This window comes from Pieris napi, chromosome 19 (genome assembly GCF_905475465.1).
Source record: "Pieris napi chromosome 19, ilPieNapi1.2, whole genome shotgun sequence".
Lineage (NCBI taxonomy): Eukaryota > Metazoa > Arthropoda > Insecta > Lepidoptera > Pieridae > Pieris > Pieris napi.
The window spans coordinates 5,749,669-5,764,064 of NC_062252.1; the positions used below are offsets into that span (position 1 = coordinate 5,749,669).

The following is a 14,396-nucleotide window of genomic DNA, read 5'->3' on the forward strand; positions in this document are numbered from 1 at the left end:
ACTCGGCCAAGCGTTGCTGTGGCTAAGATTTTTGTTATTTTACATAGTAGTAAACTATTCCAGAGAAACGGCAGGAGAACACCAATCCACCATGCTTTTTTGGTGGTTATGCCATTGAATTGTAGCTTATGTGAAACGTTGGTATTTATTGTGATAAGGATGAATACCTAGGTACGAATAAAGAGCCTTTTCTAGCGGTGGTATTTTAATAAAAAAAATTAATAAAAGGGCGCTTATTGTGACGTAACTATAAAAGATAGAGACATGCTGCCGCGACATTTTTTATAGATAGTGATGTGTCCTGAAAAATTGAAATGATGTATTTCAATTTTTTCTATCATTAATAGTTTTCGCAGCGCACGCGATTGAAGGAAGTTTTTTGTTTTATTTTTTTACACCTTGGGTTAGATTATTCAAGTTTTAGTAAGCAAACCAATTTTTTTTGAAAATGAAACATAGCCTATGTCGCTCGGGAATAGTGTAGCTTGCCAACGGTGAAAGAATTTTTGAAATCGGTCCAGTAGTTCCAGAGCCTATTCATTTCAAACAAATAAAAAATCAAACCTTTCCTCTTTATAATATTACTATAGAAAACATACAGTAATAAAAACATACAGATATTTGAGTATCTTTCATAAATCAAGGTCGTATTCTGTGTAATCGGCCCTCGTATAATTGAATGTTTGAAAAAATATTTTTTTGAAAAATTTCGTTTTTATAACATGATTTACAAAAGTAGGTAAATGTTGTCGACACTTAACAAGGTGAAGAGCTTTTAATATTGAATAAGGAGATTTCTACTAAAAGCTAAAAGTATATAATTAAATAACTTTTTATATACAAATGAAAAATTCTTTTCGATTCTACGCCTACTTTAACTTTACACGTAATAGCTCATAATATTATACTAGTATATAAATATAAATGGAATAATCCATATTTGAGCCTTTAGAGTTACCTATTAAAGCTTCAATTGGTGCTTTGGCACGCAAACTAGCGTTAATTTGTTGAATCGATACAGCTTTGCAATATTAGCAGGGGATATTTGAAATAATTGCTATGCAGTAATTTATTTGCAAGAATATGGTACAAAAGTATTATAGTGGTACAATTTAAATTTGTCTTACATAATTAAAAGGTATAATTTTACATAGTAGTTACATAATATATTAGGCTACATAATTAATTATAAGGTTTCACTCACATTTTTTCCAAAAGTACTATATTAAGTTGATTTTTAGAAACTGTAGTAGGAAGTTCTTTGAATGTTTTTGGTAAATTATTATAAACCTTGATTGCCATATAAAAAGTGTTTTTCCTAAACAATTCTAGATGGATTTTTGGCATAATTTCCCCCCATGTCTACTGTTGTCCATTCCCATTGTCTTAAAAAGAAATATGTTTTTTTGAACGCACAGTTCAGTGATTGACAATCAAGGATTTTAAAATAAGAATAGCTTTTAATGGTACATATTTGTATTCTTGAAATCATTTATAAGTGAAACCTTATTTCGATAATTACATGATCCAAAATGAACAGTATTTCTATTAAGTTAATAATATTTTACTTCTGAATCATTTTTAGTAAGCATAAATTGATGGCTAGGTAAAGCCAGAAATTAATGTTTTTATAAGGGTCATCATATCCAGGTCCTGTGAGGTTTACTCCCCTTTTCAATAGATATAATATGCGGATTAAAGATGTTTTTTTTTTGGTACATATTGCAATTTACATTTTTATTTAAACCAATTAAGTTAACAATATAAAACTCCATATAAAAGTATTAAAATTAGTATTGAAAACACGAATCAAAGATATTTTCAAGTCATCGTATCTGCGCTCTGCAACATATTCCGAATCAATTGGAAAACTGAAAGCTTTTGTAAAACATTTTTCCTAGAACGTGCGATTCCGAGCCAAGAATACTTTTGCATCCAAACTTTGCATTGTTTCAGAAAGCGCTATCATTATTTTTCCTAACTTTAAACTATTTGTGATTTAGTGCCAATAGTTTGTAGGGTTTTAGTATAAAAGTACTTTAGTACGAAAGTGTTTTTCTTTTTACAAAGAGCAATTACTTCTCATGTTCTATATTTAATTGTTTTCTTATGAATTCTTTGTCTTCTTACATATTAATTTGTTTACTTAAAATAATAATACAAGGGTTTTACTCATATGGTATTACTAACAAATCAATGCCGAGGTATATCAACGGATATATCAGCAATAACATAAGATACAGCTGCCCAAAATGCAGCACAGTTAATTACATCGTCAATATTCTCCACATCCATAGTATCGGCGTCTATCGGTGATAGCGAAAATATTTATCATTTTTATTCATCAACGATGCTCCAGGTATCCCTTTATTTATAAAAAGTACAATATCGGAACCAGGATTTTTAGATACTTTCAACTTATCGATTGGTGTAAATAATTTCAATATCTCAGCAATTATGCACACCGCATCTTTTGACCCACCTACTTCTAAACCTAACGGCTCAAACGTTCCTTCATCGGATTCCATAATAAAATTTATTTTATCCAGCTCATTAATATGACGTTTTAAATATTGTGCAGCACCTACTAAACCCGGCTCCTCCGCAGTCCATAAAATAGCACGCACAGTTCGTTTAGGATGAAGTTGTAAATGGTTTAGTATGACCGGAGCAAACCAACTTATCATCATACCACCACCATCGTCCATTGCACCCTGGCCGACATCCCAACTATCTATATGTCCAGATACTATAACATACTTATCAGGATCTACAGCACCTTTTAAATCTATGATCGTATTTCGAGACTTTTGCGTATCATGTGTACTTTCCATTTTTAATTTCAAAACAATCTTATTTTTACGAATGAACAATCTTCTGAGTAAGTGCGAATCCTCCACGGTTATTGCTGCTGTTGGTATTCTAGGGATATCGTTATCATAATGTTGGGAGCCAGTGTGGGTGGTGTACAAGGAATATGGAGTGACGCTTCGTATAAGGGAAGCTACCGCACCCTTACGGGCGGCTTTTGATGCAGCTTGAACCCTGTAAACAACAGTTTCCCCATATGAAGTATAGTGCTCATCAAACAAAACGATTTTGCCTTCAACATCTTCTTTATTTAAACTATCCAGTTCTTTGAAAGTTTTGACAACTAGTAATTCAGCTGTGATGCCTTTACTTGGAGTAGAAATTGATGGACCTAGGCCGATAATTGCAACTTTTTTGTAATGAGGTTGTAGCATCTCTAAGGTCTCAGTACCTCGCACCCAGTGCGGTACCTGCAACAAAGTAACGTTATTAGATTTGTATTATGAATGTTTTATTATTTCCAAGAGAAACCCTGTACTTTATTACCTCTACTTCTTCGGTAGTAACATCGTTAAGTCCAGATCCAATAGTAAGGTTAATCATGTGATCTATAGAATCTTCCAAAACCTTACTACCGGATGGTCGTGCTCCGTATTTGTCTATAAATTCTGAAAACCTGTTACAATGAACCCAACACTTTATTTATTTATAACAACACTTATCTATAATCAAAAAAAACTTACGAATTATACATTCTTGATCCTAGTTCATTCTTAATATCCTTGATAATTTTGTCTGTAACATTTTTATAACTTGCAATTTCTTTAACTAATGCGTCGTCCAAATCACAATTGTCATTATGTATCGAATAAGAACAAACAAAAGTACAATAAACAATTATAATTATGCAAATTTTATATTTATTGGTCATTGCGCGCGTTTGTTATTAGGATCACTTGTATTAACTATGACAAATGTGTAATGAGTGTGGCTATTATCTCTTCTTATCTCTAGTCACTCAATTTCGAACCCGTTGTGCTCACATAAAAGGTCAAATAACTAGTTGTAATATAATACGAATTTCAATGCATGGCTTATATATTATATAATAAATTCATTATTTCTTGCATAAAAGTCAGACAGGTATGTGTAAAAGTACACATTATATGTGTTTGAAAACATACAAAATGGTTTGTTAACGCGGTTGATTTTATAAAAACTTAGGACATGAAAGTTACAGAAGGTTTGCTAAGAGGTGACCATGACAATCAAACTTCTACAAAATTTATTTCATTTTTGATTTACTTTTATTTGTTGTTGATGTTGGTACTAAAGTTAGTCTTTAGGTAAGTCTTGCTAACTAAAACGGATCTGTGTTATCTGAATCGAATAAATTATTATTATACAAAGCAAAAACGAACTCATTACAATTTACAAGAATTTCGGTAATGTATAGTGATATCAATCGATTTAATTGCTAACCTTGAAAAACTACTCTTACGTATGAAACTCATTTGTATTCATTATTAACAGAAATTCATAAAATGGTTAGACTGCTAGTGATTTAAGTTTTTTTTTAAAGTTAAAATCGAGATTATAAACTCAAGAAATATATTGTACATTCGTATAATTTGCTGACGCGTTTATTAATTAATTTAACTTACATGTCAAAAAATATTCTCTAATCCTCGCATTTTTTATGTCATTCTACTTGTAAGAATATAATTTCATTTAATTCTTCAATATGGATATTATCTCAATAGTAATTACTAATTAGAAAAATATGTTGTTGACAATTTATCATTTTTAATCATTAAAAATATTATTATTGAAAGAAAACTTTAATCTTAAATATTGCTTGAAGGATCGTTATATATTAACATGACAATCAATGTGTTTTATATTGTAACGGCTCTATTATGTAAAAAAATAATTAATAAAAATATATACATATGTTGGGTTGTTAACTTGCCGCAGTCTGACAATTTACAAATTACGGAGGGAATAAAAAATATTGGATTTGCGTTCCCTAATTGCCATCATTTCCCATAAAATCTGATAAAAGCCAAGAGGCTGATTGCAGATGGGTTAAGAGTTAAAAAAAAAATATGTTGGGTTGTTAGTCCTCTAAACAGATGTGTGAAAGGACAAAATTAGATGAGCACATAGTGAAAAACACTTTAAAATATATGTAGAATATATTATTTACATGCAACGTATGCTAGCTGTGTTATAACATATCGATATCACATTTTAAAAACGAATTAATCCCCATTTTGTATCATTAATGCTACAGTGTATATATCTGCGCTATGCACGCTGTTTTAAATACCACACAGAATTCAATTATTATACAAATTACATTGCGATATAAAAAATTACAAACAGATAAAAAAACTCTTAAGAAATTTAGAATTATAGATAATCATCAGATCAGTAGTACTTGACTTTCGAGTGTATGACATTGTTCACGATGTTTTCCTACACTGTACGAGCAAGTAATAACTGCTCACATAAATTGAACTAAGAAAAATTGATACCCTCAGGCTAAAGAACGCATCACCACTTTTTTGACGGTTTGGAATTCTTGGCATACACTCAGAGCCAGTCAGAGGAGTACACAGCTTCTACCGACTAACATTCTCATTTCGCACAGGTTCCTAAAACGAGCCCTTGGGATTCACAAAATACATTAAACCACACAGCCAGCCCCACAGCCAAATCACAGCTAACTGCTGCTTGGAATGCTGCATCCATACCAGAGCGCGCATAAAAATGTATCAGTCAATTGAACTTTTCTCTTTGCATCTCTTTCCGATAGATACAGCTTAAGCTGTAATGTAAAGAGACAGATGAGAACTTTAGTGCACGGTGCAATTATACTGATTATTGTTTTATGAATACAAAAAATATTATATAATACATGATTTTTTTGTATATCACTAAAGTGCTACAAGCAGGAGAGACGAGCCCAACCGTCGTATAGCTGGTCGGGAAGCAGATACGGCTGTGCCGTTTACCAAATCTCCACTAATATGCACAATACCGAGTCCCACATAACGCTTCCGCACTAAGCAGTTGCGCCGCGAAAAAGTATTCAGATGCATTTCCACGAGTAAGGAAAAAAATACTACAGGTAATTTTGAAAGGTAAGGTCGTACAGAAATGTATACACTAGTAATACGTATATAATGCGTAGCATACCTATGCACTACTAGTCTAGTCGCCAAGTTGAAAATGGTACAAAATAGAGATACTGCTCTTAAAATTTTTCACACGCTTATGGCACATTTTTCTAGACGTCATTCCGGATCCAATGAGCTATCGCACATAATTTTAAGAGCAGTATCTCTATTTTGTACCATTTTCAATTTGTCGACTAGACTATACTCTACGTTCTGGGGTGAAATGTCAATAAACGTGTTTTATTTAATTTATTGTTTACTTTAAATTCTTGTGTTGACTCTAGATTGGTACTTTAATCGAATAATTTGTTGTAAATATTGTCTTTGGTTTAGCGAGTACTGGATATTTAAATAAATAATTAATTTACGATGTCCCGACTGCTGTAAAGCACTCGAAACGAGTTATTTAAATAACCTAATTCATTTGTGTTTTTCGATGTGTTTTAAGTGTTTCTTTTGGTGTTAGAGGCGGATGCTCAGGCTTTCCTGGAAAAGAAAAGGTCGAATTTGTCAATTCTCAGAAAACGTCAAGTGACGACGCATCTTTCTTCAGTTTGTTACCAAAGGACCCTGAGCGTCTTTGGACTTATAGCATCCCAATAGAGGAGAAGGTTGCGATGACCGGCAAAGTGGAAGGCACGAGATCCCAAGACCGATCCCCTACTCGCTGGATCGACCAACTTAATGTCCTTACACGCCTTACCACTACACAGTCGCTATGGTTTGCCAAAGGATTGGAGGAAGATATGCCACACCAACACGACCTTCAGTAATGAAGAACGCGACTAAAGAAGAAAGTGTTATTACTTAAAAGTGATCGCCTGTTACAGTAAAACATTTGTGTGTGTTTTTATGGGAAAAATTTTACTAACCAAGAAGGAAATTTATAACAGACAGGAATGTATCTGCCATCTGGCTTGATCACTTAACATCCTATATTATTTCCTCTAAAATAGTATTCATATTTCTAGATGATACATTATACAGCTGTTCTTACAAAGTAATATTTCCAAGAAGTGATCCGTTTTTCGATTAAGATTTCCAAAATTCGCGGCACGTAAGACAAAATAGAATGTATTTGCGAGCAAATCGCGGGCGTTGGAACCTACGATCGATATGTCTATGTGGCTCTTCAGATGATGATAAATTGTGCTTTGTATTTCGTCAATATTGCGGTAAAAATATATTAAACTTAATAATGCTCAAATATCATATAATTGTAATTTTTTGGCACGCAATGAAACAATAGTATGATTTTTTACAATTGTTTCATAGCGATCTCAATTTATTCCAGTTATTCCAGTTTCAGTTAACACGAATGCAGGATATAGATATAAACATGAAGTATTAAATTTTTAACTAGTTTAATCTAATTTAAGAAACAAAATTACATCATAATATATTAAAAATATTTTTTCACTATGAATGTGTCCTTGAATACAGAGCGAGACTAATCACACGAAACAAATGACTAATTATGAATTTATCATTTCTGTTTCTATTTATTACGAAAATAAGTTCCTTCTCATACTCCTAAGTCTTCGAAGCACACCTAGGCCTTTCAGGTTTAGAAGCCGTATACCGAAACCAAATTTGACTTTCAACTATTAAAATTAAACTACACTGAACAACTGAACTAGTCAGATTTAACGCTAACGGGTTACAGCATCCCATGAGAAGTAAAAACTGATCCCATACTTGTAGCTTCCTTATCGTAATAATAAGTCGTTTCCTTATCTTATTACAACAGTGATGTTGATCTAGGCGCGACCCTCAACGCTTGGTTTGGCCAAATTTTAACAAAAAATATTATATAACACACAAGCTCGGCTACGATGGATTCCTAGAAATCATGTCTAAAATGAACCTTAAAATTTGGCGTATGCTGTTAATCATTAAGGTGGGAACTGACCAACGTTACGAGGTGTAATGTAACATGTAATGTAATGTTACACAGCGACCATTCGTGCAGTCAGTACGTCGTGTTACGGGGAAACACGACGTAACACGACGTACTGACTGCACGAATGCTCGCTGTGTAACATTACATTACATGTTACATTACACCTCGTAACGTTGGTCAGTTCCCACCTTTAGGATATATAAATTACGTGTCACGTTGTTTGTCCGCTATGGAAGTACTTAACCGATTTCAAGCTTACATCTCAATTTATAGCCGCAATATTATTTTATTGCAAATTATTTGTTTATTATTTGACAGTCACAATTATCTTTATATATATAATTCTAATGTATGTGTGTATGTCACTGAACTCCTCTTAAACGGCTGGACCGATTTTAATGAATTTTATGTATGCGTTTGGGTGGCGCCCTGGATGGTTTGGATTCACAAATCAGCCCGGCAGATGGCGCTGCAGTTGGTACTTTCATACTTTGTTTAATATCCTAATCGCTTGAAATATCACGCAGGACAACGTCTGTCGGATCCGCTAGTTTATTTATAAAAATGATCAAGGAAACAGATACAGCAACCGGAGGCTATGATAAATCACCATTACTTTTTTTAAGCCGTAAAATGTTTTCCAGTCCAATAATACTGTATACCGCTTGCTTATTTATGATACAGCGCACAATCGCAACGGAAATACGCGATTCTTCCATTGAATGCTTGAATTAATGTTAACTACGAACCATTGTACGAGTAAATGGAGTTTTTATTGTTATTGACGTTCATATGACATCGTTTACGCATTGATTTTAATTTCCAATGGTATGGCCTCGATCGTTTGATATTTAGAGTAGACACTCCACTGTGTTGTCGAGATAAAACCAATATCGAAATAGTAAGATATCATTACAGTATTTATTTTCCATATTTCTTATTTTTACAGTAACTTAATACTAATACAATAGAAAACTATACTAAAAACATAATATAAACAAAACAAGTGAAAACTTAAAACCTAAACCTTGCATTGCAATTCTTGTGAATTTAGCCAGTGTGCAACAATATATATATTTGTCTCACAAGCAATATATATATCTAGGGTGCGCAAGACACGCGTACATGGTGTTTAGAACTTCAAAAAATACTTTTCAAATTTTTTACAATAAGTGCGACCCTAAATTGTGGTATCTAAGTGTTTCTAAATGCAACATCTCGACATCAGCAACTTTTAAGCCGAACGTCCACCGCCGGCTAAACTAAGTTAGTTTAGCTTAGCTCGCATAGTTGAGCCAGTTTTTCATACATGTGCGTCCACCGCAAACTATGCCAGCTAAGCTACGTGAAATGCCCCAGCTAAGTGGAACTTACTTAGTTGTGCGGCCGATCCGTAACTAACTGAGCTAAACTAAGCGCCTCTCACCCCCTTGCCTTACCCCTCTGACGCCTGTCGACATTGTTGTGACAGTAACTCATCAAACTCACATCAAACAGTTTTCCATACTTTTGTGCAGACCGCAAACTATGCTGACTAAGCTATGTGAGCTTCCTAAAATATGCGAAGCTAAGTTAGTTGTGTATGCCGATGCGCAGCTACACGAGCTAAGCTAAGCCCCTTCCGCTACTCCGCACACCCTTTGCACATCCTTCGCCAGTGCTGTCCAGTGTTCTTTGTTGTACCCACTAACACTGACTCACCTTTGGCTTAGCTGTTGGTGTGCACGCTATTTATTTCTAGCTTAGCTTAGCCTAGCTTGCTTGGCATAGCTTAGTTTAGCCTTGGCATAGCTTAGTTTTCGGTCTGCAACCGGCTTAAGCAAAGCTATGCTCGCCAAATAACCCGAGCTGACCTGACAATGCCTTTCAGGCTAAACAAAATCATCCATCGACTGGATAGACTGATCGAGTATCCTCCCTTTAGGTGGAACAATCCTCCAGTAATTTGTTTTTTTATTTAGAGATAACGATTTTCTAATAAGCTGGATTTAAAATGTAGTTTGATCGATAACATAATCAAATTTTAAGTAATACTGCAGACAGTTTATTTAGACTAAGTGGCGATTGGTATAATGCCAGTAATTGGTTAGATTAGATTACAATTTAGTTTAAGCTTTATAATCAAAGGTAAGATTTCATATTCGTTTGGTTCTAATTTGGTTGTAATTGGTGCTACGCTACGTGTACCTTTTCTTTATTTATTGTAATTCGTAAAAAAATATCGTTGTAACATGTATTTCAAGTCTAAGATAAAGTAACGAGTATAATGTTTAGTGAAAATACCTAATTTAAGTAAATAACTATACCTACTATACAACAAGATTATTACTATTACAATAAATTAGAGTAAGAAAAAGCGTTTCAACGTAAAAATGTAAATTATTTTTAAATTTATTAATCTTTATACGAAAAAACAATAATGTATCTTCTTAAAGAAACATCAATCTAAGTAATAGTATTTCATTTGGATATTTTCAAATAAAAAAGCTCACAATGTTTTAACAGTGTAATTTAGCAATTAGTTTTAAAATTAATTAACCTCAGAATATACAAATACATACAGATAAGTATATATTATTATAAACAGAACTTGTTCCATCAAGAGTACACCAAACAATCGACACTTCTACGTAAATACATATTATCTTCAATGAGCCCAAGCGGTTTGATCAATTGAGAATTCTTGACCTACGGATAGAGTATTATTTACAACCTAAAGTAAGGACGTGTATAAAGGATAAAAATGTATTTAATGTGCAAGGTTCTTTTTACGATATTTTTGAGATTTTTGCTCATAAGTCAAGTGCATAGTTTACCAAAGAAGAAATCTTATTCGGAAATAAAATCGTGTAATATTGGTAATTTAGCGGAAGAAATTGCGTCTTATGACAGCGTAGTTCGAGATATTGTGGACTACGTGGTGTCCGGCCCGTTCAAAAGGAAGACCTATGATGAGTCAGTATTAAATTTTAAAATGTAACACTAAGAGGCTTCATATTAAAATCTATCGTTAGTGCTATCCCGAGTGTCGTTTGAATCCATAAGAAAATTAATATCAAGATGTTTTATGGTTTTGTTACGACCTGTGTTTTATTCTATTTTGTGGAACAATTATGATGGCAAAATGTTAATGACTAATAGCCCACAATTTTGCTTGTTTTGTCAGTTACGTATTATTATTTAGAACGCAGCATAAAAGTTAAATAAAGCACATTACTTTAATAGTAGTTTATGCAACTGTCATATAATAGAGGGTATTAAAAGAGGAGTGTTTTATTACCTCATTATTTGCAAATGCATACACTACTTTACTTAATCTCATGGCTGTAGGTAGCTACATTAAATAAAATGCAATATAAAAGAAACAAAAGTCTGTTATTGGTCTTAATTGGCTCGGAACCACCGCGTGGCGCGCGCAGCGTGCTCACCACAGATAATGTTTACTTAAATTGAATTGAAACCTCCTTGGTCGGGACACATTGTACTTTAATAATTAAAAAATTGTTTTAAAGCATTGTTTTGTTAGAAGGATAATGCTTTAATTTATTTTTTAAATAAAGAAGTATGTAAATTTCATTTCATAATTAGAATATATATACCGAATGAGATTATATAAATATATTATACGTATTCCATAGATTATATTTATCTATTGCGGATTTTATGATATCTTGTTATATCAGATCTTACTCCACTCATATCCATCTCAAAATGGCGTTTTACGGTTCCTTCAAACACATCTTGATAGCAAATGTCTTTCCATGATAAGATACAGCAACAAAAAGGACTCGACTTTTATCACGATATCACAATATCTTTGGGGCAGCGGCGAAATGTATTCCGTCGGTTGCTTCCTTATACTCTTTATTATAACTATAAGTGAGGCAAAATCCCTACCGAAAACTTCTGATAAATGTCGGGTTCTTTTGGGCGATGATTTAATAAACGAGATATCATCTTACCAAAATATAAAGGAAGATATATTCAAATATGTTATGGAAGGAGAGTTTAAAAGTAAAACTTATGATGAGTAAGTGATTTCGTTCGTTATACGTATTGTAAAGTATAATTGTAAGAGATCTCTAATGTTGACATTTCTCTTGGTGTTAAGAACATGTCTCCGTGAACGATCGAACCTCTATTCTAAGTTAGGTACTTGTACTTAATTAATACCTTTTAAAAAACCCTTAAGGGTTTACTGAGTTTTTACGAAGGCTTCGTAACTTTAAAATGTTGTGGATAAGAATATAATATTTTTAGACTCGAGAAATTTGTCGACATGTTTGGATCTCGGATGTCGGGGTCGCAGGTGTTGGAAGATTCTATTGACTATATGATCAAGCTGACTCAGGATGAGGATTTGACTGATATAGTTACTGAGGAGCTGGAGGTAAAATATACTCGAAATTTTATATTTTTCATTATTACTATTGTACATAATATTTAAATATTTTGGTTTTAGGGCTTACCTTAATTTAAGTGTTACCCATGGACACTCTCAAAGCCAGGCTCGCGAGAACGTTGCCGGCTTTTTAAGAATTGGTACCTCTTTTCTAAAAAGGCACTAAGTCAAATTGGTTTGGAAATACTTCAGAGGGCAGCTGGGCCCACATAGTGGAGGAGTGCGCAAAAACTGCCTTAAAAACGCTCAGTTGTGGAACAACGGACGTCGAGGAGATGCGGGTAGAATTTCGTATTCTGCCTCGACGTCCGATGATGAAACTCAGCTCCAGGTATTTAATCGAACAACTCCTCTGAACACTCTCTGTGATACATGCGGTAGAAAATGCAGACAGACCCCACATCTTTGAACATCTCCACATCCACATCTCCACGTCTGGTGGAGGGAGATGGTACTGGGGAGCTCCCACTTAGAGGTGAGAACTCCATGTGGGGCCGAATTTGTGCTTTATACAGTTGCAAACGATGGCCGGAGTGCCTTGCCATGCTGAGCGCTACAAGTTTTTTGGAGGCTAATTTAGTCTTTAAGTATAAATGACCGTGAAACTGAAATTCGTTCAATACGTCAAAGCTTGAATTTAAAAAAAAAATGAATTTCGATGATGAAATTGATTGCTCCGATCGGCCAGAAAGTTGGAGATCCAGAAGAAGCTTCGAGAGAAGCGCTAACATTGACCAATGAAATTGATTAATTGTAATCTACTATCAAAATTTGTCTGTTGTAATTGCACTGGGAAGCCTCGAAAATCAATGACCAAATAAATAAGTTAAGTAAAATAAGTTAATAGTAATAATAAGAAGTTTATCATTTCAGGTTCCACATTGGGTTAGAGAACAAGAAAAAATTACTATGTTGGAACCAAGGTCGAAGAATATTGCAGTATTAGGTCTTGGTAGAAGCGTAAGCACTCCACCCGAAGGTGTAACATCCGACGTTGTCGTATTTTCCAGCTTTGAAGAGTTTGATGATGCTCCTATTGAGTATGTTGAAGGAAAAATAGTTCTGTTTAATGCAATCTATACCACATATGGCGAAACATCTTCATACAGAACGCAAGGAGCTGCAAGAGCAGCTGAAAAGGGAGCTGTTGCATCATTAGTTAGATCGATAACCCCATTTTCCATTAATTCACCTCACACTGGTTCACAGTACTATTCTGAAAATGTCACCAAAATCCCTACAGCAGCCATTACGTTAGAAGACGCAGATTTGATAAATAGATTCTATAACAGAGGCGAGAAAGTTGTACTCAATATAAAAATGCAAAGCTCCTTTGAGACTAAAACATCTCGGAATACTCTTATAGACTTAAAAGGAACTAAGAACCCAGAAAAGCTTGTAATTGTTTCGGGTCACATTGATAGTTGGGATGTAGGCCAGGGCGCCATGGATGACGGTGGTGGCCTTTTTGTAAGTTGGGCTGCTCCTATCATTTTGAAAAGGCTAAATTTAAGACCAAAAAGAACTGTTAGAGCCATATTTTGGACAGCTGAAGAGTTGGGATTAATAGGTGCTTATGCCTATGCCGAGAAACACAAAAACGAAAGCCACAATATAAACTTTATTATGGAGTCTGATGAAGGAACATTTGCGCCACGAGGGCTTTCTGTAGCTGGAACTCAAGAGGCTCGTTGCATTATTGCTGAAATTTTAAAATTATTTGAATCTATAAATGCTTCTACTCTCGTTGAAACTAACAGTCCTGGGTCTGATATAACTGTGATAGTAAAAGATGGTGTCCCAGGAGCCAGTCTCCACAATGCAAATGAAAACTACTTTTGGTTTCATCATACGGAAGGCGATACAATGAATGTCGAAAACCCTGAAGAACTTGATTTATGTACGGCTTTTTGGACTGCGGTTGCGTACATTATAGCTGATATTTCTGTTGATATACCTCGATAAAAATTATAAAGTATCTTTTGATTAAACTTTTATTGTCAAAATAGATAGTTTATAATAGTTTTTATTAGTTAAGCCCATTATGATCAACAACGAGTGTCTAAGTCAAAGTCAAACTGAAAGCTCTATGATT

The 14,396-nt window shown here is 34.0% G+C and overlaps 2 protein-coding genes across 4 annotated transcripts; one reads left to right on the forward strand and one right to left on the reverse strand.

Moving 5' to 3' along the window:
- Positions 1-2,166: 2,166 nt before the first annotated feature.
- LOC125059353 (carboxypeptidase Q-like) lies at positions 2,167-3,806 on the reverse strand. Of its 2 annotated transcripts, none has more exons than XM_047663741.1 (3): positions 3,555-3,806; positions 3,358-3,487; positions 2,167-3,281 (listed from the first exon to the last, which is right to left on the reverse strand). In XM_047663741.1, the coding sequence occupies exons 1-3, from the start codon at positions 3,740-3,742 to the stop codon at positions 2,307-2,309; spliced, it is 1,293 nt and encodes a 430-aa protein (XP_047519697.1). In that variant the 5' UTR covers positions 3,743-3,806; the 3' UTR covers positions 2,167-2,306. The 2 variants fall into 2 exon arrangements, with proteins under 2 accessions (XP_047519697.1, XP_047519698.1); XM_047663742.1 differs by having other exon boundaries at positions 3,358-3,479; positions 3,555-3,680.
- Positions 3,807-10,530: 6,724 nt separating this feature from the next.
- LOC125059347 (carboxypeptidase Q-like) lies at positions 10,531-14,316 on the forward strand. Of its 2 annotated transcripts, none has more exons than XM_047663732.1 (3): positions 10,531-10,854; positions 12,160-12,289; positions 13,175-14,316. In XM_047663732.1, the coding sequence occupies exons 1-3, from the start codon at positions 10,643-10,645 to the stop codon at positions 14,264-14,266; spliced, it is 1,434 nt and encodes a 477-aa protein (XP_047519688.1). In that variant the 5' UTR covers positions 10,531-10,642; the 3' UTR covers positions 14,267-14,316. The 2 variants fall into 2 exon arrangements, with proteins under 2 accessions (XP_047519688.1, XP_047519687.1); XM_047663731.1 differs by lacking the exon at positions 10,531-10,854 and adding an exon at positions 11,552-11,929.
- Positions 14,317-14,396: the final 80 nt, after the last annotated feature.